The 26,996-nt window shown below is 41.3% G+C and overlaps 1 protein-coding gene across 2 annotated transcripts; it reads right to left on the bottom strand.

The window, feature by feature from the left end:
- Positions 1-9,115: 9,115 nt before the first annotated feature.
- LOC309589927 (overexpressed in colon carcinoma 1 protein homolog) lies at positions 9,116-26,425 on the bottom strand (the record flags this gene model as incomplete). 2 transcript variants are annotated; one of them, XM_082310646.1, is made up of 6 exons in its annotated part: positions 9,116-9,277; positions 10,651-10,691; positions 11,496-11,575; positions 12,740-12,775; positions 19,147-19,171; positions 26,383-26,425. In XM_082310646.1, the coding sequence occupies 5 exons, from the start codon at positions 26,423-26,425 to the stop codon at positions 10,687-10,689; spliced, it is 189 nt and encodes a 62-aa protein (XP_082166772.1). The 2 variants fall into 2 exon arrangements, with proteins under 2 accessions (XP_082166772.1, XP_082166773.1); XM_082310647.1 differs by lacking the exon at positions 9,116-9,277 and having other exon boundaries at positions 10,685-10,686; positions 11,481-11,575.
- Positions 26,426-26,996: the final 571 nt, after the last annotated feature.

Raw genomic sequence — 26,996 nt, 5'->3', positions numbered from 1 at the left:
CAATGATAAAATGAATAAACAAATATTTGCAAAATTTCAAGGGAAAATATATTTTTTCATACATAGCTAATTACGTTAGTCTATTTTAGCATGTACCTTGTGAAAAAAAAATATTTGATCACATTGTCAAAAAATGTGTCATAATAAAAATGTATGAAGCAGCTTAATTTTATCATTCTTTAATTTTTTAATGTTCGGTTATTTTAGGTTTTTGAGCATGAGAGAGTGAATTTTTTCATCTTATTTATAGTTTAGTAATGCCCAAAGTGCATTGGAGGTCATAAGAAAACAGCAGGATGCAAACATTTATTTTAAGCTATCTTGCTTTGAAGACTTTATAGAGCACCCAGAAATGGCCGGTTGCCCTTTTTCATTGCAGAATAATAGTAGCATCTGTAGAGAAACTAGAACAGAGCTATAATGAATCACCTTGAAACTGGACAACAGCATGGATTTCATTATAGAAAAAGCCTCAGAGACATATTTTTATGGCTTAGCAGACAATCTGAAGTAGCCCAGAGACAATGTTTTTACAGACTCTATTACCTTTCAGACTTGACCTAAAAGCTCCATAAGAAGCAAAGTTATTCAAAATAATTTGATTTTTAAGTTACGTCCATAAACGATAACTTTGTCACAAGCAGTGCAAAGTGACAAGTAGTAGTTAGCACTGTCATTGCTAAATATTTTGTAAAATGAGATAACGCCTCATTTTAATACCAACACTTGAGTCCATCTATTAAAACTAAACCTTAAAGTGAAAAATAAATAACCACAAGCTTTGAAGTGATTGATTAATTAATTTGGGCAATTCCCTGGAAATGAGGATAATAGACACAGAGTAACTTCTTTCAAAATTTGAAATAAGTGTTTTGAAAAAAGGTAAATATTTAACTGCTAAAATTATATGTAGAGATACTATGAAATCAAAACTTAAGACATTTGTGGCTTTTAAGGAACAATCAATTGAATGTTAACAGAAATGAGAGCAGCAGAGGTGTATCAAGGCTCCTTACAAAGGATTCCTTATGCATTTTTAGGGTTTTTTTTAACAAGCCTTTGGAATTCTCTCTCTTCAGAACATCTTTTCTGTCAAGTTCTGCCAGAGGTTTCAGGCTTCAGGGAACCGGCGTTGCTATCCGGGTCTGTAGGATTCTTTCCCACGAAAGACATTTGAAAGAAACGATTGCCAGCAATATTGAGAAATTTGCTGTCTCTGATCAAAGCTGTTTCTCGAGGCCAGGCACGGTTTGCTGACCTACTTTGGACAAGGATTTATTCCGACATCCCAGGCTACAGCCTGCCGCCTCTGAGGCTGCTGGGAGAGTTCGACGTGCAGCTGCCAACGGGACAGTGATTAATTTGATTGTCACCAGCACAGCTTTGAACGTAAGGCTTGTTCAGGAGGCACATAAAAGGAAACTCAGTGCAGTCACTTGGGTTTTGCTGCTAAGAGAGCGAGGGAAGCAGAAAAACAAATCCCAGCACTATGTAAGACTTCAGCCAGCCAAAGACAAGGCCAGCCTCTCCAGCAGAGCGGTGTTGTTTGTACTGGTCTGCTGTCACTGGCGGGGTATGGCATGGTACAACTGGCCTGGGGAGGATCACTGATAATATATGGTTGATCCCTCCGTGGGTGTGAAGCCACCATACCTCAGCCAGAACACCAAAAAGACAGTGGGATCAAGAGAGGCAGTATGTCATGGAGGTGTCCTTCTGCCTCACCAGTGAACTAGCTGGTTCATCAAACCACTTTGACTATTTACACCAGCAGACACCATGGAGGTGTGCTGCAGAGCCGCGTGGCAAAACCAGCAGGTTGCAAAGTGGGAGTTTTCAGATTATGATGAGCTACACTCTGTGCACATCAGCCAGACCTCATGACCAAGGCAAGAAAATTTATGGGTCAAATGGTCAGCCACTGTCAACTGGAAGTAATTTCCCTTACTATCTACGGAGGTGTGCAGGTGAAATTATTACCACACTGCAACTACTTTGTGGCAACTGCAATGACAGTACAAGGGATACCGCTATAATTTATAATGTCTAATACAGGCATTTATGATATTGAATCACAGGACCTGATTCCTTATTATCTTGCTCCTTTTGTCATCATTTCAAGCCGCTCCAAAGAGACTGTGCAATGTTGCAAAGTCACCTCTCCAACTAATTTACCAGTAATGTTTACTCTTTTTTTTGCACATCGCTGCTCAAACTGGAATGCAGTGGAGACACTTTCGCATCATTTTGTGCCTTCCAACTTTGTAGCACAAAGCTTCTTGTCCACAGACATTTCTGAAGGAGGTATCATGCAGGAGGTAAGATGAGTTTTCAAGACCCTGCACCGAGGAATGGAAGACTCCTACAACCATGCCAGTCCGAATTCCAAGATGATACAGTTGTATGTGTAGTAAACACTCCTCCTAGAGAACAATCAGGCAACATTATTCATGTTTCAACTGAAGCTGAAAAAAACAGCTGAGTAGCAAAGTGGTTAGGATAAAATGTTCTTCAGTAGCACCTACTTGGAGTGCTCACCTGGGCAAAGGTGTGAGCCTAGCCCTTTAGGTAAAACCTAGTCTGTGGCAGAGTTTTATGCCAGAGGCTGTATTCGAGATAAAAACAGGAAATAGTGCAAGAAGTTTTGAAAATTATAATGAAGTACCGTTCTTACAACAAATACAGAAGAAATATTTTTGCCAGTGATTATTTCAGCCAACAGGAAAAAATGAAGGAATAATATCATGTTTCCATAAAGATACCTGAAAGGAGGAAACATGAAATCTAGTTTAATCTAGCCGAATTTGTTAAAGAATGGGATTAATTTCAAGTGTATGAACATGTATGTCCCTATGGTAGAGCTAGTCGATACCATTTATCTTTTTTCCTGTACCTCTGAATGAGAATTGCTGGCAATTGTTTGCAGGCAAGGAGAGGTCAATTGTTTACCTTATTGGTTCAGATGAGAAATTGGCTTCCTCTTGAAATTCGAAGGGAAAAATGTAATGCTGCTCTTGGCAAATTATTATCAGAAATCAAAAATTATTTTCCAAGTAGTGATTTTCAGGGTTCTTTTCACTGGAAATCTTGGGTTTCCCAAGAAGCGATTGTTACACAAGCAATGATGTCTTGAACAAAGACCCTTTAACAGTGCTGTGTAAGTTCTCCAACCACTATTCATACTATTAAAAAGAATTTGGAATTTATAGAAGCTCCATCTCCCCTGGCTGGCACAGTTTCCTTATTACAAATTAATTCCCTGTCAAAAATGGTTTGTTTTTATCTGATGATCCAAAACAGTTCCTTTGATAGAACAGTAAAAGAATTTAATCATTTATTTATTAAAGTAACCCACAATTTGGAAGAGGAAAAAGAAGTAGGCAACTGGTTTCTTGTGAGACTTCAAAGATGAAGTACATTGTTATAATAACCAGATACTTGGAGCTTGCTCAAGTTGATACTATTTATACATTAAGATCTAATTAAATCTTTTAATTTTAAAGAAAATCTGTTGGCTGATTTCCCAAAAGCATGTAAGGCTCCTATGGACAAACCAGGTAGTGGGAATCCTTCCAAGATTTTTCCTTACAGCAATATCATTTTGGGAATGCAAGCCTAGCTGTGGGAAAATATTCACAGCTCAGAGTTACAGTCAGTGGCCAGTAATATATAACTATAAATACATTAGATATAAGCTGAAAGGTGTGCATTACCTCCCTGATTTTATTTATTCATGCATGTGGTGTTATGTTTGTGTTCTGTCAAGTAGGGTTTGGTAGTGACGCAATGTGGACTGTCTCCAAAGTTTGAATACCTCCCTAACTCCAATAAACAGTCTTACATTTTCCTGCAGTCTGGTATCCCCCACAAAACAGCTATTGAATATGACCTGCCTCCAATTAACATGTCACTCTGAATCATAGTCTCATCGTAAGAATCCAGTGAGCTCAGCTTTTATGGAGCTGAAGCCATCCTGCAGACAACACTGAGATTTGGCCAACATAAAAAGTGGGCAATGAAAGCTAAGGGTGGAATTTAGTATTTCACATTACTGCCATCCCCTATAACATAGGAATCAAAGACCATAAACAAAACTCTGTAAGTAAGTGGACTGCTGATTCCCAGAGCACCGATAAGGGTGCTGTGATCCAAACCAATCACTTGCACAGTGATCCATTAGTTATGAGAAATGTAAAATAGATGGCATAAGTAAACCAAAGCTTTGGTTCTCACTCTACTCTGATTTTCAGATTAAGCTCTTGCTTCCTTTTCACATGTTCTATACTCTTTCCTTGTACTATGCCTGTTAATGATTTTTATATATCTTGTGTATTTTCTCAGTCTACTAAATTGTTTTTCAAGCGTGATGCAAACTTCCAAAGTAATTAGAAGTTTCAGTCTGCATAGAGAGACATAAACAAAGGGAACACCAACACAAATTTGGGGAGAGAAGGCAGGCTATTTATACATCCTGGTAACACCCCAAAGGACATATAAGGTTCATGGGCTCATTACACTGGGCATTAAGCAAAGAAACATGAGATAAGTTGTTTCCCAAAAGGTTTGCAATCTCAGATATCTGAGGGTTGGAATGAACCGATAAGCCAATCCCCATTTCTCTTCAGTCTTAAAACGATTTGTCAGTGGTCTACTTCTTGCTCTGTTTTCAAGAAATTAGAATCACAGAGAAATGGAGCAGATACTTAATTAAACTATTTCCTTTTTTACGTCATTTTCCGTTCTTAACCTCCTTCTGCATCTGTCTTTACTGCATAATACTATAATCCTCATTCTCCTACATATTTCCTCCTTTGTGGCACACGAAGTCCCTTTCATCCAGGCTCCATCCCATGGTATCTTTCTAATTCTTTGCTTAGTACAGTTAAGCTCAGGAGAGTTTCACTGTCCTTCATGGAATGATCTGTTTCACAAACAGGGTCCTATCTTCACCTATAGGTATTTTAATAATGACCAGAAAAGTGCCCACTACACAGAAGTTCCCACAACAAGGGTGACAGCCATTCTAAGCACCCACCAGCAGGCTTCTGCTGTCTGCAAAATACTCCTATGTTTGAAAACCCTAGGGTTACAGTAAAAATTGTCGGATCGTGCAAAATGAAATCGCTCCTATTATGATAAATCTAAGTTCTGTGCACATTTGTTGTTAAAACAAAGGTTGAATCATTTAGCCCAGCCTCAAAAGATTTCCTGCCATACTGGCACACCATTGCTCTATGGAAAGTTTACAGAGCTATTATTTTCTTGGTCTTTTTCTAAATACATGGCAAAACAAAAATACTCCATAAATCACCCTCCTCCAGCATGTTCTCCACAAAGCCAATTCACTTGAAGTGTTCAAATTGCTGTCAATAGGAAGTGATGAGGATGCACTGCAAAACTCCAATAAACTATAGCCAGATAAGAGCTTCTTTTAGTGGGTACATGCAACTGAGGAACTGTAGTAGCAGTCTGTAATAATTGTCACTTCTGATCACCATGGGAACGAAACAGAGGTCTACTTTGCAGAAAACAGATCAGCAGTGACTCACCGACTGCTTGGGAAGCACGATTATTGAGAATCACTAGACTTGTGTGGGTGACGGGGAACAATAAGCTAGCGATGCCATTTCAACCATAGTCCGATACAGCAGAGACTCCTCTGCTAGATATGCAGGATGAAATGAAGTAAATTAGTACTTTGCCTTTGTGTTCGTTAGAGACAAAGTTCACCTTTATGTTTTTCTGCAGCTTCAGCCTTGTGTGGACTCTTTGCTATGAGAGGATTTCAATTCTAGTGAATGAAGTCCTAACTGAGCTTACACCGGGCTTTACCAGGTCTTCTGCAACCCTCTTAGTGACAGATATAACCCCTGAGCGACACAGAGATTTAAAGCTATGTCACATCCTCTGAACTACACCGTGATGTGGATGGCACACACGAGATGGGCAGTAACTCTGTCTCAACCACCCAGATATCGAGAAGCTGGGTCCTTACAACCGAGCTCCAGGTTCTGCATTAAGAAGAAAGCAAAATAAATGCACTGTCTCATCAGTGTAATTCAAAGGAGCAGCTGTCTTCGAGATGAAATAGTTTGTACAACTAGAACAAAATTTGAAACCCAACAAGGTATTTGGATTGTTTGTCAGCTCATCACAAACTGTAGTTTCAATCCTAGGCTTTGATACTCCAGAATTTTTCAAGATTCAATTCTCTGAGTTATGTGAATTCAAGCATAATATTTCTGAGCTGTCAAAAAATCCCAAATCAGAGATTCTGAGATTATTAAGCCTGAATCCACTGTGTTTGCTAAACTATTTTCACTGTCTTCTCAGCTCTGGCTGGAGAAAGAGTGACAACTGCAAAGGAAATGGTATCACAGCCCCAATGTTTCAATGTTTCTTCTTTACAAATGGTAATTTAAGATGTTTTGACAAAACCAAAGTATGTCTCTTAATAATAACTCTGCCGTTCAATGGCTCCTTGTGTTCTGTTCTCAATTCTCACATTCTCACTCATCATTTGAGTGCCTAAATATCCTCCAAGGATGCCATCAAATGCACAGCTGGCAGCTGGCATATAGGGGTTTTTTTGTGTTCCTCCTCCTAACACAAATATCCATAGATTGTAAGTTTTGAAAGAGCAGATATACTCATTTCTCCATGAAATATCACGTGCTTTTATTAACAAAAGCTTAAGAAATTCTGCTCACCATAGAGGAATTTTAATGAGCAGAAAATCAGTTCCCTAAGTGGAATATGGCCAAGACTGAATACAGTGTCCTGTCACACAGTTTCTAGATCTGTGGGTCCTTGGGAAAACAAAAGACAAGAGTCTGCAAATCTAAGACAAGGGCATGGCCCTAGCACTTTGGTTTGATGGATACAGGCCTGCATGGCATAAATGAATGTATATCTATTGCAGAGGCTTCAGCCCATGATACTGAAACATTTGTCAGTTGATCTGTAAGCTTTTGAGATTAAAAGATGCAGAGGAACAAAAATATTAAGAAACCACCATACCTCCCACACATTCAGAGGATGAATCACTAAGAGGCCAATTCTGCAAAGTGCTCCACACTTCTCTGCAGCACTGCACAGGAAAAATTAAGCAATGACGTAAAACAAGAAAAAGTACCCTTTGCAACTGTCCCACCACCAGCTGCTAGGAGCTATTCATTAAAGATCACCTCCTCCTTTCCTCAGCCCACACATGAGGGTTCAGATGTCAGTAGCTGAACAAGTGATGTTCGAATTGAGCCCTGTCCACCTTTTTGATGGTTCTTCCCAGCAACTGAAGGATAGAAGTGGACATATAATTGGGGAGATTACTGACATTTGTTGTTGGCTTTTCAAGCACTAGCTGAACTACGATGTATCCTAAGATGACTCGTGTTTTTTCTGCTTTGGGAAGGGCAGTCGTGATCAGGTCAGGCACGGGCCTAATTGCTTTGTACTAGATAAACTTGTGCTGTGCAAACCATTTAGACCATCTGTGGAACATGTGATGTGGAAACTACACCCTTATGCTACGAGAAGCAGGCGGAAAGCAAACCTGCATGTTTATTACTCACTGCCATTTGAGTTCTCATCAGCTTGGTATACAAGAACAAGACTCTGCAGATGTAATCTACAGACATTCATTCATACTCAGATATTTTAACACAACCTCTTAATCTTCAAGCTTATTTCATCTTGGTTCGAGGTTGAAGAGGTCAAGCATGAGATGTATATTTGTCTTCAGGAGCTGGAAGCCTAAATTGTTGATAACCGAAGTAGCCAATTTCTAGAGAATAGCAGTAAATAATGTCACAAATACTTAAACAAGGACAAGCAAGGAATAGTTTTAAATACTTCTTTTTACAAGCCTCCCACCAAACAAACTACCACTTATTTTAAAGCCAGAGCTGCAGGTTTCTGGAACTCATAGTCAATGGTTGTTCATTGGTCTTAAATAGATATCGATGAAATGGGCAGTAATTTCATGGTTCACAGTGTTTCACTTCATGTCCAAATTTTCTGTTTTGCTTTTTTTCTTTTAATTTTAAAAGTGATCATTAATGTACAGTAATATATTAATGTGGTGTGGGTTGGGTTTTTTTTTGTTTATTTGTTTGTTTGAATTGTATGGCATATCGTGTCCTATTACAAAAAGTTTGACTAAAGAATTATGCAAAAGGCTTTAATTTAAATACTTGTTCAGCCCTATGGAAATGTACAATCTGGTTTATGTTCTATGGGAAACCTAAAGTTGCTATAAACTTAATGAATTTTAAAACCTCCCATCCATTACTTAATGCAAAAATTTGCTAAAGTAATAATAACACTCATTCTGTTACAATTTGCCATACTGGAGATGCTTAGAGATGAGTCAGGGATACAAAACTCTTAACAGTGATCAAAAATCCTCTACAGTTCAGGAGGATGCAGCACTGGAGTTTGGTCCTGCTATCTCTGAAAATACTATCACTTCATCCTTATGCGAGGAAATGTTATGATAATATTACACAGAACGGAAGACATAACATAATAGTTTGGTTCATTAGTATTTTTTTCCATGTAATGCTTTATAAAAGAGATAAAGCTGAAGAAAATAAAACCAGACATATAAATATTACGATGAAGTACACTGTTCTTATTTAAATAAATTTCCTTGAGCAATATCTTCTTAAAAGGTGAAAATTAACCACTAACATTTGTCTCACTGTATAAAAGTGACGATAGTAATTATAAAGAACCCGATGGTCTTATGCTTATTTCATCCTATTCTTAAGTTTTCACAGCAAAAATATTAAAATTTGCAATATTACCAAAAAGATGCAAACCTGTCAAATATATTACTCTTAAGTAAATTAATAATTTATAGGAACCTACCATAAGAACTATTCATTGGACAGTAGTAATGGTTTTCTATATAAAATCTATCAAAAATTGTTGGAGAAAATATACGAAGCGTAGCTGATAGCTGATGAAATCTGCAATATGGCCACAGAGAAATAAGTTGCAGATCATCAAAGTTAGCTCTTGTGCAGAAACATCCACCATGAGTTCATTAATTTCACTTTTCACTGAAGAACTGCAGGAGGTTTCCATAATGCAACCATCATAGGAAACTGACTCAACGCCGTACTTTAAGCTTTACCCGTAGTTGGAACTGGCAACAGTTTAGATTTTTTGGTGCTCTGATCTCTCTTGCTCTCCAGAAGGCTACGTAAATATAAAAATCTTCAGCAGAAAGACAACTCTCTCTAAAGCACTGGCAAGTGGTCTTAGTAGAAGACTGTTCAAAAAAAGAAAGGGAAAACCAGACTTAGCTGGACTGGTAAAGCAATATTGGTAAAGCAATACAGTAACACTCTATACGTAAACCAGCAAACTAGGTCATGGTTAGAAGCTGAGAGATTTGTGGTCATGCCCTCCAGACACACACCCATAAACTTGTGGAGCTCAGAGGACCTTTTGCAGATTTAAAGGTGCTCATCTGTCTAAGTGTTCTTTAGCCTGAGCCAGCAGCCAAGCCCTTATCTTGCACCAATGAATGCAAAGTGCACTTTCAACTATTTTGAACATCAAAAATGTCAAGTGATTGATTCTACTCAACCTCAAGCATTTAACTAAAGCACCTAGACAAGGACCTAATTAACCCAGGCTCTGGTCATCAACCACAGATGGAAAGCTGCAATTTAAGAAGGTGATTCAGTCTTGCCCAGGTCAAGGGTGACGGTGTTCCTAGCTTAGACATCTCAGCCAGGTTACTGAAATCAGATGTGATGACCAACTGCAGGTCTCCCTGTATATAATCAGTGTATGTGTGTTCTGCTCTACTGGACCTGCATCCAGCACTGGGACCAGCCAGAACTGTTTCTGGCTCTTCACCTAAATTAGGGAAGGGTTCTACTTCCTACGGAAAACATTGGCAGCTCCGACCCCCCCACTGGCTAGATACCAAAACTGTTCTCTTTTGAAATCTGTCAACATTTATTCAGTTCAAATTCTGAATGGAAACTTAGCTTGTTTTACTTTTCTTCAGACACGAACTTGTAAAGGACTTCTTTAGTTAGTTAGTTAGTTGAAACTCAAGTCAGGAACAGAGCCTATAAATTTTCACTGTCCTATTCTGGCCGGTGGAGAACGAAGCCCCACAGATTCTCCCATAACAAGAGGAAAGCTCCAGTAATTTACTTAGTGGGTGCCTCACTTTGGTCCTCAAGGTCCTCCCCAAAACAGAGAATATGTTGTCTAACTGCAAACTACTTGTTCCTGGGAAAAGCTTTGTCTCTACAGATGCTGGTTTACACACTGTTGATGCACTTCACCTCTCATGGGAGGTCTTAGTACTGCTGCAAGATTAGCTGTGGTGTGGTTGAAGGTAGATACAAGGGTATTTGCTTTTTATTCATTCCCAAATGGAGTAATACGGAGTTTCCTTGCTTCTCACTTCTCACCAAGAAAGTTACTTTACCCTCTTTTAAATTTACATCTGCACCGCTGATAACTGGCCCCTGGTCCAGCCTTTAGAAGAGTTATGCTGCAGCTGGAGAAGTAACTGGGTGATTCCCAGACTACCCGACAGCAGCACGGGGAGCACTGCCACCTTGTTTCTGTTCAACGAATACATGCCAAGCACATAACATTAATTAAGACATACTGTACCTCCAGCTGTTTGGATCTTGATGTGTTTATTTCCTTCTAATCTTAATTAGGAAAAAAAGGTAAAGATGGTTAAAACATTGCAACATATCACTAATTTAGAGCACCATTTAAAAAAAAAAACACATGCCACAAAGGTACTACTGTTCCAAAACCAGCCACTATTATTATGGTTAATAGTGTTATTTTTCTTCATTTTTTTGTTCTGCAGCAAATTTTGGAAGCACCAGTCAGTGACTAAACTCTGTGGTGTACGTACGTGACAGCAGCATTTTGTTGTATTAAATCTAAACAATTATTACATGATTTCATAAATATATGTTTATGACTTGTTTATTAAGTACCTATAAACCTAATGCTTTTTCCCACCGTTCGAAAACATCACATGGAAAAGAAACAGTTTGCACTGGGTTTCATATTAAGAACAGAAATAAACCTGAAAGCAAGCACTTACTAACTGTTATTACTGGAATTCACCACAGTGCAAGTAAACACCTTCAAAACTAAAAATAGTGCTGAGGCTCTGCATCTATCACAGCCTCTTACTCCTAACAGGGTTTTGTTTTCTTTGAATTCGCAGAGCACTCAGAGCGTGGAGAAGCTGTTCAGAAGACAATGTACCACATTGTCAGCATCTGCTCTAGGATCCTTCTGCAAAAGTAAGTGTGTTAAAATTTAAATAAACGGGAACAATCACTTCAATGATTATAAATAGCCCCACTGCCTTAAGAGGCTCCAAGGCTAGCCAGTCTGTCTGAAATAATAATCGATTTTTAAAGGAAATACATCCTGCTAAGTAAAATTAAACTGAGAGAGCAGGAGAAATGCAATACACAACCTTCCAATACCTTTCGGTGCAGCTTTCGTCTGACTGGAAACCATGGCAGCCGCGTCCGAGGGCAGGCCAACATACACGCCACCATAGTTCCTGATTTAAAGAAACAATTAAAGAGACATCAGAGCTTAATTGTAACACTTCTCCCTATAATGTTGACATCAGGCAGCAGCATTACAAAGACCATGGATGGTCAGAGAGGAGGACAGCTCTGCACAAGCATCCTCAGAGGAGCCCTACTTTCCCATGGCTATGGTAAAAGTGCATATTAAGTGCCATGTGCTTGCTAATACAGTGCCATGCAAAAACCACTTGAGGTTAGCTGTTACTCTTAAGTGGGACCCAAGCCTGTGAAAGGAGCTATTTTTCACTCAAGTTCCTAATATTTTTCATTAAATCCCAACTGTGTTGTGACAATAAACCCCACTGGCCCAGCTTCTTTGAGACACCGAATATATACAACTGAGGACAGAGCCAATCTGATAGTAATGTTCAACACTGGGACCGCTGAAGCACCTCCCTTCAAACAACACACACCAATTAAACAGCACTTTGACCTCTCCTCGTTAATAAATAGGACCTGCATCCCCCTGCTTAGGGCCATGCTTGGAGAAAACTGTGAGTAGAAAGGAGCACGAGGGTGTTAAGTACTTTCACAGCCCAACCCTCTCCCCTTCATGGCCTTGCAGAGCATATTTTCTGGCTCCGAGGCCTGTATGAAAAGCAGGGACTGATGCAAGGAGGTGAAAAACTGGGTCCTTAAGGGCCTCTGCTCTGCCTGGAGCTACCTGCCAAGACTCCCATTACGCTGCTCTGCCCTGTTAGGTGCCAAATGAATCATGCCTCCTCCAGCCCCCAGGGCTCTGCGTTGATTTCTGATTTGTTTGATGATAGAGTCACATTTCCTTTGATTTCCAGCCCAGCAGAGAGCTCCCACAGGTGCTAATGCCATCTTCTGTGGTGGGGCTGGGCTGAAGGCAGAGGTCACTGGCCCTTATCAAGGAGATCACCTACAGCTGTAATATAATGTGCTGCTCTTGCCACAAAGTTCCCCCCTCTTCAACTCACTAATGGGGTAGGGGCACTCATCAATACTGGGCTCTGTGTGAGACTTCCTCCTCTCTTTTCTTTTTTTTCTTTTTCTCTGCTTTGGTGGTGTTGGTGGGAATTAGGAGGAAGGAAAGGAAGGAGGTACATCTGGCGGCAGAGCTCTCTGCAGCCTATTGCAAAGAAAGCCAGTCCTGGTAGACCACCTACCTCCTTTTGTCATCATCTGATACGGATTCTTCTGCTCTGTAACATCAAAAGATATAAAGCACGTTAGCAGATTGTTTCTTTCAGATACGCCATCACCATCTGGGTAGATTCAGGAGCAATGGAAGAAAGGGATTAATACTGATGGCAGTTTAATTCAGGTCATCCACAATTCAATAAAGTATTCACACAAGCACAAAAAGAGTGACAATTTTCCAATCTAATGTACAGAAGAAAGAAAAGGATTGAGAATAGATGCAACTTAGTCTTCATGACCCCTGCCAATGATGCCTGAAAGTAGGTTTGGGAGCTGAAACCGGTAAATTAACACTTTTCCTGAGTGAGTCCCCACACTGCTCCATACATAACAGGAACATGAAGACTCTGCACATAACAGGAATGAGTCTGGGCTGCTGTTCCACCAAAAGAGGACCAGAAGGGACTGAGAGTCCATGCTGGCATGGGAACAAGGACAAAGAAAGATAAACTTTCACAGCAGCTGTGCCGAAAGATGTTACAGAGCCTCTCCATAAAATGAGGTACTGCAATTCCTGAAGTCAGAGTTGTTTGCCAACCAAATAACTGTTACTAATCCTTTATAAATGGGCAATTACTTCCCTTTTACCTTTAAGGTAAAATCACAGGTCAATCTGTAGGTCAATAGGGAGTCACTGCAGTTTGACTCCCCCCACTGAAATACTGCCCAGTGTAGCTGAATCGGGGCAGGGGGTAAAGTAATCGGCATCAATGTGAAGGCAAATGTAGTACAGAAAAAATAAACATTTTATTCTTACTCCCTGAGGGTACAGAGCCTGCACTGCAGTCTCTGCACCCCAGCGTCAGTCTTCATGCAAACCACTCACACACCTTTGATTAAATATTTGGACTTTGAGCTCTGCTTGCATGGCCGGGTATGGATCGGGGCAGCAGCTGCATTTTAGCTTAGTCTGCAACCTACCAACCTAGCAATAAGAACAGAGGCAAGGTAACTTGAGTGCTGTTAAATCCACAGACATCCTTCACCCCTTTCCTACAGCTGGGGGCAACTGTGACACCTGCCTGAGAATGAGTCCCGTGCCGTAGCTGCTCAGGGAGCCATGAGATACGGCCACAGCGGTGCCCGGGGAAGGCTGCCAACAGCGAAGGGGGCACCACGACCCAAGGAGGGCTCTGCTGTGGAAATGCTCATGCACAGGCTGTTCACCCAGATATCCTGACCTGAATATTCCCATTGAAGGACCAATTGCCTGGACTACAGGAGCAATGCAAAGATACTCCCCATCATGAGCTGATCCATGAATTTCTGATCTGCTCCCCAGGCAATAAAACTGAGAACTGGCCTTTACCCAGTATTAGGGATAAATTCATTCTGTAGCCTTGAAAGGCATTTCTGAACTATGATATTTAACAATAATATATGACATTTCTTATTGTAATTTATTTATTCTGAGAGGTAGATGTACCTACTGTTTAATCATCAGGGCTGTATGCCATTACTGACCCCCAAAGTAAATGGCATTTTGGCCCAAAGTGCAGAGAGCTCATAGCAAGATGCAGCTTTAAATGCAAGAAAATCCCACTTAAACCTCAGTCACCACTCTCCTGGGAGGGTAGCAAATGCCTTAAAAATACTGTTACAAGTTGGAAATTATCTTACACTTATCTGCTCTCTAAGTGGCAGAACATGACAAACTATCCTTTCTGCATCACTGTAGTGAATAAGGGTACACGAGTCCTTTTAATAGTAGAGGTCTGGGGTAAATTTAAGTATGCTGGAGTTTTGCTAAATGATATTTACACGAGGCATAGGACTGAGTGGGGGGAGCCTCCTCGTCTGCTGTCTTTGCCTACATCTTACCACTCAACAGAGATGGAGCAATAAACTCCTCATTCTCTGGCACTCCTGCCACTCCTCCCTGGAGGAGCTAGTGCCATTTCAGAAGGCATCTCCCATCTCCTCTGACCCCATGTAGCCTAAGCCACCTTGCAGTCCTCACACATGCGGCCAGAAAAATGCAGAGATAACTTTCCTTGAGGACTGTGAAGCTGCTCTGTCCTAGTGTGGGCCAATTCCAGCTGAAGAAAGCGGAAAGCCAGTGGGTAGTAATGAGCCCTGTATTTTTAGCAAAAAAAATGAAAACACTTTAAGAAAGGGACTCTGGGTGCCAAAAGATCACAAACAATCATTTCCGTTGAACCAACCGAATGTGTCACAGGATTGATTTTCTCATACAATTGGAAACATTTTCTATAATCCAGATTAAGCATTATCCAAAGAAAATAATCCTTTAAAAGCACTGGCAACTTCATGTGCAGCTCAAAGCCTCTAAAATGGAGTTGTAAGAATAATAATCAATATTGTCCAACAGGAAATTACAGTCAATGTTTAAAAAAAAAAAAAAAGCCTCTACTGTGCAACAGGGCTATATTTTCTTCTGTTCTAGAAATGTTTTGCAATGGGGCATCACTGGACCATTACTGTCATTCTCTCACTAAAACAAATTATCCCGGTCTATGATTAAGCAGACTAGGTTTTTTTAAACATTTTGCTTTCTTCCTTTCCTCTTAATAGCTACAGATCAAAGTCTAATTTTGCAATACCTTTTCCCTTAAACCCACAACAGCAAATATAATCTGGGATTGTACAGGATACGGCTCTTGGGCTGGGTGATGACCAGGTGCAATCTGTTGTAGTCCTGCTGGGAAAGAGGAGGTGAGCAGAGACAGGAGGAACGTGGAAGTGTGAGAGGGAAAAGAAAGAAAAATTCTGGTGATGGCACTTAAGGAAGAAGCCATTTTCCACCCCCTTCTGGGGACTCCTTTCTAAGCAGCACGGGAAGGACTGCTGCTCCAGTTTATGCATTACGCACATTCACATACCTCTTGCCTTCACACACTGTAGCTTAAGGCCCCATTTTGAAAGGCGTCCACTAATTTCACATGTTCAAATGTGCAGGTGCCAGCTAAGCCATTGCGGCAGGTGCTGCTTCTGTGCCTAGGCTGGGTGACCATGGGTGGCTCTGGGGATCAGGGCTGCAATGGCCACACTGGACCGTGTGGAAATGAGAATGTAAAGGAGCTCCTTTGCTTTCGGCAGTGCTCCCATTGCCATATTTCCCAGACTCAAAGAGAGGACATGGCGATACGGGAGTCCAGCACATCCTTTCTCTCTCCCTCTCTACCTCCAATGCGTCTTTAGCTTCTTCTTATGTCAGGGATGAAGGAAAAACCTAGCATAAAAAATATCTTTAAATATCTGCATTTACAGAGTCCTCCAGGAAGAGCAAGGTAAGATAAGCTTTTCTGCACCAGGAATAGACGGCAAAAGGAACATAGCAGTCCAATGTGCTTTGTACTGATCTGCTGCTGTGTCGCTGCATCTTCCCTCAGATGTTGTTGACATCTACTGCAGAGGAACTGAGAGCACCTTTTTCAGCAGGTAGCATAGGTGGAGTCCTGTAGCCGGTAGACAGATTTAACAGCATGTGGATAACGGCATTCTATTTTCAGCTGAAATAAATGTTTCTTTTGGTAAGGATTTGTCTATTCCAAGAGGCTTCCTATCACCCTCCTAAGTCTGAAAAATATACTTGGTTCAACTGTCAGTTTTTACATCCATCAGTCCTATGTCCCTTTGACGGTAAAAGAAGCTGGCACTTTTCACATAATATTTTAAATATCAAATGACAGGCATTCGCAGTAATTCATTCCATCCACATTTTTCTTACCTCAGCTTTTATGACGCTGTTCGTGCCGAGCATTATACAGACTCTTTCTAGCCATGCTCAGTAGTCCCACCAGAAATGATTCACTAAACTTTGTGCAAGTGACAGATTACTTCTCCTCAGTTTCTCAGCGTTTCTTGAGAACAAGGGCCTGTCATTTGTATTTGATGGATTTCTTCCCAATATTTTGAAACAGGCTTGAACTGCTGTGTCCTTTCCTTCCTACTGCTACTAATCTTCCTCTGCACTTAGCCACATTCTGAATATCACAGGCATCGCATTATTTTCTAGCATATACTTTACCCCTCCTATATCTAAGCTTGTCCAGTTAGCAGTGACGTACTTCTCTTTATTAGTGGGGCAGGAGTGTTGGCTAAAGCTGGCCAACAGATTCACCGTTGATTTGAGGGTTGGAATACACAGGGAGAGATTACGTTTCCAGACTATACGTCCTTCTTGTCGCCGCGTGGCCCTCAGTCTCACAGCACTTTGCGTAGGACGATCATCATATCATCATCCCTATCTTACTGGTGGAGAAACTCAAGGCCCAGAGGGCAAAGCAGCTTCCTTGCAGCCACCCAGGAGGGCTCAGAGCAGGATCCAGCCCCCTCTCCTTCCACCCGGCTGCTCACTCCAGGACATGCTGGTGTCTTGGCAATGAGTTGCAGTCAAGAAATAAGAAATCTCTTGAGTTAGTTAGAATAACCGTATTCTGTATCAAAAAGTATAATGTAAGTAAGGACACGCTAAATACTTTTCTGGACCAGAGTCGATACAACTGAAATTTAATGGCAAAAAACCTGCGTGTTTTTTAAAGAGAATTTTTTTTTTAATCTTTAGCTGATAAAAGTGAAAAGGTGTAAAATAAAAGCTTGTGTGAATCTATAATGTTAGTTAACATAAATCTGTTCATTTCCGTGAAACTAAAATAGTTTTTCTGGTATTTTACTCCCTTTGTAAAAATCTGCTGTTGAATGTGAGGACGATTGATTTAGGACTTTTCGGGTCACCACTGCCGTTCCTCATTAACAGATCTGTGTTTCTGCTGGCTGACAAGAAGGCTCAACCACACTATTACTCACACAGGTTGTTCGGCTGGCTCTACTGTACTTATCTGAATGAGTAATGGTTCCAGGGTTGACCCTTTCCCTTTGTTGAAGTCTGCACTAGTAGTTAAGTTTTTTCTAAGTTATTCTGATACTTTTTTGAAACATGACAGATGATCCAACACTAACAAGTAGGATGTTCCCAGTTTAACTCCTAAAGCCTGGTCCTACAAATGCTTACACACACATAAACACAGTTTTACATATACTCTACCTTTAAGCACAGAAACATGCCTACTAAATTCATAATTTAATAGTGCTTGCAATTTTGAAATTTAAAACTATCGAAGAGCAAAGAGAGAGATGCAGTTTTAAGTCAGTCACTCAAATTATCTAAATTGAACAACAAAAAAAGGCCCTAATATAAATTAAAAACAGTGAGTTTGTATATATAGAAGTGCTGAGGGCATGGATGCTGCAGGCTGTGTCAAGAAGAGGTACCTCATAAGCTTGTCTTCTGTAATTCATTTATTGTCTGACACTGCAAACCTAGAAAAGAGACTGCAGGGGTAACATAGATCTCAAGAATATCTGTGACACCAGTGTTCATCTGCCAAGTGAGACCTGTCGTTAGCTCTCAGCCGTGCTCTGTAATAGCAAGGACAAGCCTGTTGTTAAGCTCTTCTCTCCTCTTGTTTATCTGAGTTGACACTCCTCATTTCTACACCAGGATTCCTCTGTCTAATTAGAGTAGTTATTCTAAATGAAGTAAATAAAACTGAAGAATGTTCCTATTGCATAACATGAAAATCTTTCCCAGGTCCCTCAGTCTCAAACTCTAGTGGCAAATTCCAATTATATGAAATAGAAGAAGGCAAGACCTCGGGAGGACGTCTCTAATGTTTCCTTTGATAGGAAAATAAATTTATGGCTGAATAAAGCTGTTCCTGCACATTTCTACATCAGCAAATGAAAAATGGGCTGAGAAAGGCTGATCTTTTGCTGCTGCTTTTCTGAAAACCAGAAGTTGGCAGGAGACAACAGGACAGGACAATAGAGGTTCAGACCTTCCACATTTAGAGAAAAACAGGATGGGTAGGGCTGCCCTCTGCTACTCAGCATCAAAGATAAGGGAGAGAAAGAGGAGCCAACAGATACTATCTTCAATGCGGAGAACATCTAGAGAAGGTGGGTACTTTGAAAAGGAAGTCTGGATGGGTTACTGGGTCTCCTGCAAAGAGGGGAAATTTGCCTCAGTGGCTCTTTAAATCTCACACAGGGCTTGGTGGAAATTTGTGATTGCTTCATACAATGACATGGTCTTCGGAAAAAGGTGTACTGGTACGTGACAAGGAAGAGTAGTCTGAAGCAACGTGACCACCTCTGGGAGACAACTCTCTCAACAGAAGCAGAGAAAAGACATTTCTGTTAGAGAAATAACAAGGGAAGGAATCTGTAGAAATGTAAACAAGACATGAAGTTGTTTTGTGGAGATGGAAGCTGTCACTAAAGACAATAAACATCTGGTGGTGTTGATTATATGTTAGGAACCAGATGAATCATGTATGACTAAATCTAGTACAAGGCTAGTAGGACAAGTCCAGGGTTAAATATTTGAAAGAGTAGAGTAAGTACTTACACATCTTTAGTAGTCCCTGTGGCACCTAGAATGAAAAAAAAAGTGCATGTTTACAAGATAATGGCATAATCCTCTAAACCAACCGATAGTACAGTAAGCATTTTTCTGTCTTTCTGCCCTAAATGATGCAGAAATAGCAACAGAAATTTTCTATTGTCAGAGAACAGATTTCTCATGATTGTCTAGTTTATCCCTAATGATTATCTATATTATCCCTTAAGTCTATCACGCTTAGATCTGGGCCAGATTCTCAGTGGGTGAAAATGATGCTGCTGGGGACCAGCACCCAGCTACAGTCACTCAGGATGAGAGCAACATAAGATAAAATTGATCTTTCTGAATTTTATATGCTTCACTTTGCTCAGTCTTCTGGTGGCTTTGTCTGCTACAAAGTCACCGCAACTAACCAAGCCATTACTCCTGAATGCCTGTTTATTTTGTGCACACACCATTTGATTCAGTTGTAGACTTGGCACCACATGTGTAAAATGCTGCTCCATTCTTCCTGCCAGATAAATAAGGTTTTATAAAACAACTAGACAGAACCAATATAAATATTGGGCCACAATCCACCCAAAGCCCCAGACATCTAAAGAGATCAACCACCCCTTAATTCATCTTGCTATTTAACAAAAAAGCAAAAAGACAAAAGCTACCACCTGGCTGCCTGATCTCAGTGATTGATTTTTTTTTTTGGTGATTCAGATGCTTCTTGCTGGGAGACGAACATTGACTCAAGTACAAACTCTTTCCTGTTCCTCCCAAGTTATTAATGCCATGTTGCTATTGCTGGTATATCATTCAGCTGAGTAACCAGCAAATTATCCCTTCTGTTAATTACACAAGCTAGGGTAGACATTAGAAAACCTTTCACTTCTTTTCCTCTTCCTCTCAGTACTTAGCTGGAAGAGGTTATCTGAGCTCGCTCTGAAGAAACTACAGTTGTCAACTCTAAAGATTTTATGGGTTTGGAGGTAGGTTGGGTTTTTTTCAGCCATAGCACTTCATTTCTTGAAAAACTTTATTTTTGCTGCTGAAAAATATCCATAAATAGCAAATATCTTTCGTCTCACTCTGATGTGTAAGAATATGCCTTCTGCATCCTTATTTTAAATGCAGAGAAGAAGAAACAGTCCTGCAAGGCCTTCCAGCACTGTCTACCTGAATGGATGGTTTGGATGGCAGGAAACATTTTCCTTTATGGCTAACTCTTGAACATAGAATCACTTCCAATTTCTATGACTTCACTATCCTTCCTTTTCCCAGCAACAACATTGACTAGACTTCATTGTACACATTTCTTGTGTTAGTATTGCTTCCAGAGTCAGCAAAGTCTCAGTACAGCTATATGTATCAGCAGAAACTCTTAATTAAGCTGGAGGGAGTAGCTCTATGCACAATAAGCTCAGCTCCTTGCTTTAATAATTTATTCTACCAGGCAGCTGAGACTTTTGGCTCTATAGGCACGTCTACATAGTACTACATATAAACTCTCCAAATTAATTGTGTCCAGGTGGAAGGCTGGCATCGCAGCGCTGCATGCAAGCTCGATCTCAGCCGACGCAGGGAGACGTTTTCTGCTACCAAGGCTAGTTCATCCAGAGTCAGCTCAGCTATGTGCCTTTAGGGCACCACTCTGCACATCTAGACAGAGCCTAGGCATCAGCAACACCTCAGACAATGTATGTTTTGAAAAGCCTAGCTCCATCGCTATAGCTAGCACGATTTATTTTTTTTTCCAGAAGAAACCACTCCTGTGCTGTGCCTGTTCTGCACCAGCACCACAACTTTCTCATTTTCTCAACCTAAGCTCACTGCAAACAAACTCAATTTCTCCTCCAAAAAGGTTCATGGTCCTTTGTGAGGCCTTTGCCAAGCCTCTTCTGAGTCTGAGCTGAGGTCTCAGCGCTTTGAATCCTCATTTGAAAAACTAATGCCTTCCTTGCAGAAAGTATAGCAAAAGTAAGAATTGTTTAATACACAAACTGAAACCTTAGCCGAGTGAGAAGAACGGTGTGCCTGCAGTACCACTACATTTCCCAGTGGACATACTCAAGTTCCAGTCAATCACCAGGCACACTTCAATGCCATGCCCATGTTCAATGCCATACCTGTCTTCAATGCATTATGGTACACATACATTCACACTCTGGGGACAGGAGCTGTCTCTCAGACCCATCAATTTGGGATTCATGTAGAGCTATACAGCTATGAACCTGTGTTTGGGACTGGAGATGGGCCACTAGCATTCACACGTGGCAGCACTCGTTTCCTTTGAATATTAGAGAGGGTACCACTGCTGAAAAATCACTGCAGCATTTCGAAGTGCAACTCACACAAAAACATTGAGAACTAAGTATGATAAAAACAAATTCACTTTTTAAGTTATATTTACTATTTGTAATAAATAAATACATACAATAAACAGTTTGTTTTCTATTGTTTTTATAAGTACAAAGAACCAGGTTATCCTCACTTCCATTGATGGGATTCCATTGATTTCAGTGGTGTTATTTCTCATTTTCACTAGCAAAAGTGAAAGGAGTTTGGTCCAAATTCACTTGAGTACCACTAAAGCATCTGAATATAGATCCGAAAGTATTTCCAGTTCACAAAGCAGTTTTCTTCCTGGAAGAGTTCTGAGCTTGCAAATGAACATCACTTCAGTTAGGTGTCCCGTAACTATGTAAAAACTCATGAGGTTTTCTTCATTAGGAAACCTGAACACTCCTTGTACATAGATTTTATTTCACAAGGAACTCAGTAACATCTCAGTTTGTACAGACGTGTTTGTTTTTAAAGTCCAATCCATTCACTCTCACCCCTGTTACTTCACTGACATATTTCTCTAACTCTTCCATGTTTAGTGAGCAACACATTATTTTATAGCTACTCAAGTTCCTCCTGCCAGAAGTTCAGCCAAAGAATCTTGTTTACTACCAATTCACAAACAGGGCATAGCTGTGCCACAGCAGCAAGGCATAGTGCTCTCATAGCCGTGATGTTTTAGAAATAAAACTTGAAAAAAAGGCTCACATATTTGAAAGCTTGTCCATTTTTCCCACTCTATCAGCTTGGCCTAAAATAGGCAGCACTTGACCCTACAAATCTAGTCTAAATAGGGTCATGTTGGTTTGGTTTTCCAAAACCTGCCTAACCTCACCAACAGACTGGAGGCTGCATCCACAAAAAATAGGCTGTACTGAGTTGTCCTGAATGACCTCTCTGCTTACTCCATCTACGTAGTAGGACCATGGGTGCATTTTGGCGTTTTAGAGCTGCAGGAGGAGTAGAAGGAGTATAGCCTGCAGAATAAATGAGGCACATTCAGACATACATCGCTCTGAGCCCAAGTGATTACAGAAGAAAAACATTCTGTCTAGTGTAGTGGAGCTGTGATCCCTCAAAAAGACCCATAGCATTTAAACAGACACAAATGAAGAAGGACAAAAACATATCTCAAAGCATCTTCTGTTCAGTGAGAGGGGGTTTTGCACTTTCAAAACAACAGTAGCTTGTTACTGGTGACCCTGCAGAATTTCAGTGATTGCAGGACAAATGCAAAAGATGGTTGAAAGAAATTGATAGCCACAGACAATATTCCTCTGTGCTGAGAAATGCATCGTGAGTGAACATGGAAGACAAATACTTCAGAAAAACATAAAAAGGATGAGAGGCAACCACTTAGATGAATAAAAACATGGATACAAAAAATGCCAGTATCTGAATTTAGGGCAGACTATGAAACATTTTTCCATTAATTTTTAATGAACATTTTCGTCCAATATTTTATTGCAAATACTTCAAATTGTTACAGAAAGCAAATAAAAACCCTGAAAATTATGCATACATGCATGCAACAGTTAAGATTACAAATGAGTTTTCTATTGTAGGCTCCTTTCTGATCTGCTCCAAAAGACAGCAGTATGGAACCAAATCTTAACATCAATGAACTTATTCTATTTATACGTCAGTGTAACCAAGGACAGAATTATGTCAATTTACTTCAAATTGATTACTTCTTCAACTCATCAGGTGGCAGCTTTGTACATAGACTTGACCTGATCAAACATTAATTTTAAAAATTATTTGGATTTTAAATAGAACGGCAGCATGGTTTCCTGGGCATTCCACCAAACCTGAAGTTAATAAATCTGTTTAAACTTGGTGTGAAAGTTCTCCTTCATCATAATTTGGCTGTATTTGAAGCTCTCCACAGACTAACAGCTTCTCTGTATATTTAAATTAAGGCTAGACTGCCAGCCTCCACTGAGTACCATAATTTAAGGTGCTGTCATTGCTACTACAATTGATATAGAAAGGAGGAGGCAGTTAAAAATTGTTAGTGAAGCAACACTAGAATGAAGGGAAATGCCTTAACTCAGAAGAAAAAGTAAATTAATGTTTAAGGGCATATTTTTAAAAGACCAAAAAAGAAGAACTATTTTGGAGCTTCTAGAACGCCAGGGAATAACATGAAAGAAGGATACGTAAAGCCAGCTAACAAAACATGGGGAAAATAGCAATTTGGTAATAAAACTTCCTATGGGTAATGGGAAGTTTAAAAAATAAATATAATCCCTAGTTAATACATAAAACAGCTGGGTGATTTAAGAAGGATGTGTATCCATCAGTTTACTCGGATAACAGAAGCTGTCATTTCTCAACTGAGGAGCCTTTCGCCAGTGTCTGATGCCCTGGAAGGAAAATTTAAACTCTGTGAGTTTTATTGGTGTTCTGGAGTACTGCACCACAGACAGAAATGTTATTCTAGATCATGCCTATTAGTTTAGATCTTGCAGACCATAGGGCTGATAGCTCCTCTGATGTCATTCCAGCCGTGCAACAGAAGATAATATCATTAGCTGAACTATCATTACATATACGTCTGCTTAGGAAAATTCAAGTTAGGCAACAATAGAAATTTTACCAGAGTAAGAAAATGGGGACTAGCATAACACGTCTAATGTATTCTGTGAAGTATGCTACAATATTATCCTTAGTCATATAATATGACAGAGAGTGTTAAGGTTAATTATATGTTATGTACCTCTAGCTTTGACGTTACTGACTGTAGAATAGTCATAACTTTAGCATGAAAGATGTAGTCATGCTGTGCAAGCCACAAAATTAATTTGTATTTACACAGTATTCACATCTTTCAGGAAAACATTGAGAGTTACACTTTCCTTAAGTGCTCTAGAATTCTGATTAAAAATGGTATTTCTTCTCCTTCCCCTACATAAAAAAAATTTATTTTTATTAGACACACTTTGTAAGGAATGCTAAACAGAAAAAAATAAATAGTAGACATGTGACTTCCTACTTTTATTACCAGTTGTTTGTTATTATAACACTACAGACTGCATAGAGTTATTCCTGACTGACAGTGGTGAAAGTGAGAAGAGAACTGGACCTTTCAGAGCTGTATTTGCTTTGGAAAGGTCTATCAGGGCAACAGTAATAATTCCATTACACTAATTATGTGTTTTACACAGCATTGCTGTTTTTTACCTGCGCTAAGCCATTGGAGATCTGTGGACTGTTTCTAAAGAGTATGCAAAAGGCTGCCACAAAATGCAGGTTCAAATGTATTATGAATAACAGTACAGGTAAGTTAAACTACTGAAAGGGCCGTACCTTCAGTAAAAATAATGTATGACTGTACAAGCCAAAACCTGTTGAAAACAGCTGCCTTTAATGCAACAGTGGACACATTTATTTAAACAAACATACTTTTAGTTCAACATAATTCACTAAATACTACCGCTGTCAGAGTTAGTCTATTTGACATTTACCCATTTGTGTCCTGGTACAAGTTCCACAGGATGGCCAGTTCAACATTAATTGAGAAGCTACCACAAAGGGACTAATAATCAACTCAAAATGTTCCTCTGAACTTCTCTGATACGTGCTCTCGTGCTTTTACCCAGCAAACAGAAATGGGATGTGAACAAGCATCACCCCAGAAGTATGAAGCTACACTGGTCATATACTGAAACAACTTCCAGTCACAGCAATGCAGGAATCAACTAATGGGAGAGAATGAATGTGTGCAAACAGGACAGCTCTGATGAGAGCGCGGAAAGTTCAAGCAAATTCATACAGTGCATTCTTTATGGATGAGAGAGGCCTCTGATAGATACACATACCTAAAACATAATTTATAATCATTTAACAGAAATTGAGTAAGCAATAATGGCAGAAAAGCCTCCCCCTTCCCCTGTGAGTGTGAAGTGCAGGGTTTAGTGGGAAAACCAGCAACACACCACACAAACATACACACAGACATACAACTTGGAGAAGTCATCATCATTCACGCTCAAAGATATGCCCAGTTCTGCAAATCAGGACTAGCACCACTGGAGGCACCACTGAAGCTCTGGGTAAAGTAAGTCAAAGCGGTGAGAGATGGAGACGCCGTGATTCCAACTGGTCCAACCGCTATTTTGCAGTGCATTCTCAAGAGGTTATGAAGCTAGCAAATGTATCTGAAAGGCTTAGTACAGGTACGGAAACAGGTGGCAACGTTTGCCAAGTGCAGTTAGGATGAAAAATGACTGAGAAATGCTCATATTTACAATTATACGGTGACGGTCCACTTATCAATTTCCATATAATTTCCTTTTCTGCGGGGAGGAAGAGCACAACAGCACCATCTTCCCCGATCTTATCTCTTTTGAAAACAACCATGAACAAATAAGGGAGCCAGCTGGACACACCAGCCAGCGGTACACATTAATATGCAAGAAACCTCAATCTTGTAATATCCTCCAACTTCTCTGGCAAGCAGAGGAGAAGAAGTGGCACAAATTCACTTCAGAAGTGGCATTCGTGGCCTTATAGGGAAGCAAAGAGGATGGAGCTTACACCCCCGGCGGGATCCTTACGTCCAGCTCCTGGCCTGGGCTCGCCGTGCCTCGGACGGCTACTGTCGGAGGCGGTGACCCTAACGACAGCCCGGGCACCAGAAAGCCTCCGGTGTCCCCCGGCGAGCCTCAGCACCCTCTCTTCCCCGGGCAAGCGGATCAGCCTCGGGGAAGGAAGATGCTCTCGCAGGAGCGCGCCTCGGAGGGGCATCCCCCAAGGCGGGGGGATGCAGCCCCACCGGGGGCGGGTGTGTGCCCGCCGCCGCCCCCCGACCCGCCGCCCCCCGGCGGGGCCGCCCGCGGGGATGCTCTCGCCGCCGCTCGCCCGGCCCGGCCCGGCCCGGCCCCGCCGCCGCCGCCGCCCTACCTCGCCCGCCCGCGCCGCTGGCCTTGGAGTTGCCGCAGCCCATGGGCGCTGCCCTGCCCGCCGCTGCGCCCGGCCGTGCGGAGCGGAGCGGTGCGGAGCGGTGCGGAGCGGAGCGGCGACGGGAGGCAGCCGGCGGCGGGCGGAGCTGGGTGGGAGATAAAGCCGCGGGGACCCCTCCTCCTCCTCCTCTTCCTCCTCCTCCTCCTCCTCTCCCCACCCATCGCCCGGGAAACCGCCGGCCCCGAGCGCCGCCGCCCGGCCCCCGCCCCGGCCCCTCGCTGCACCCCCGTCCATCCCCGGGAAAGCCGCCCCGACCTTCGCCGGCTTTCCCCTAGTGCCCCCGGGCCGCAGCTGTTAAGCCGAGGTACGGCTCAACACAGGCACAGGGACCCCTAGGGACCCCACAGGCAGGCAGCAAGCTGGGAGCTTCCCGGGCACCGAAGAAGCCCCTTGCCTCCCGCGCTTCGCTCAGCTTTGGGACACCCCTCATCCACCGCGGGGGAAACCTTTGTCACCACAGGTCCAGGCTGCGACCCCTACATCTGCTATCAATAACATCCAGTTCGCTACTTTAAGCAAATATTTATTGCTTGCTTTCAGTATTTACCTTCTTA

Source organism: Platalea leucorodia (genome assembly GCF_965183815.1).
Source record: "Platalea leucorodia genome assembly, chromosome: 4".
NCBI lineage: Eukaryota > Metazoa > Chordata > Aves > Pelecaniformes > Threskiornithidae > Platalea > Platalea leucorodia.
The sequence above is the reverse complement of the archived record's forward strand: the minus strand, read 5'-3'. Positions and strand labels throughout refer to the sequence as shown.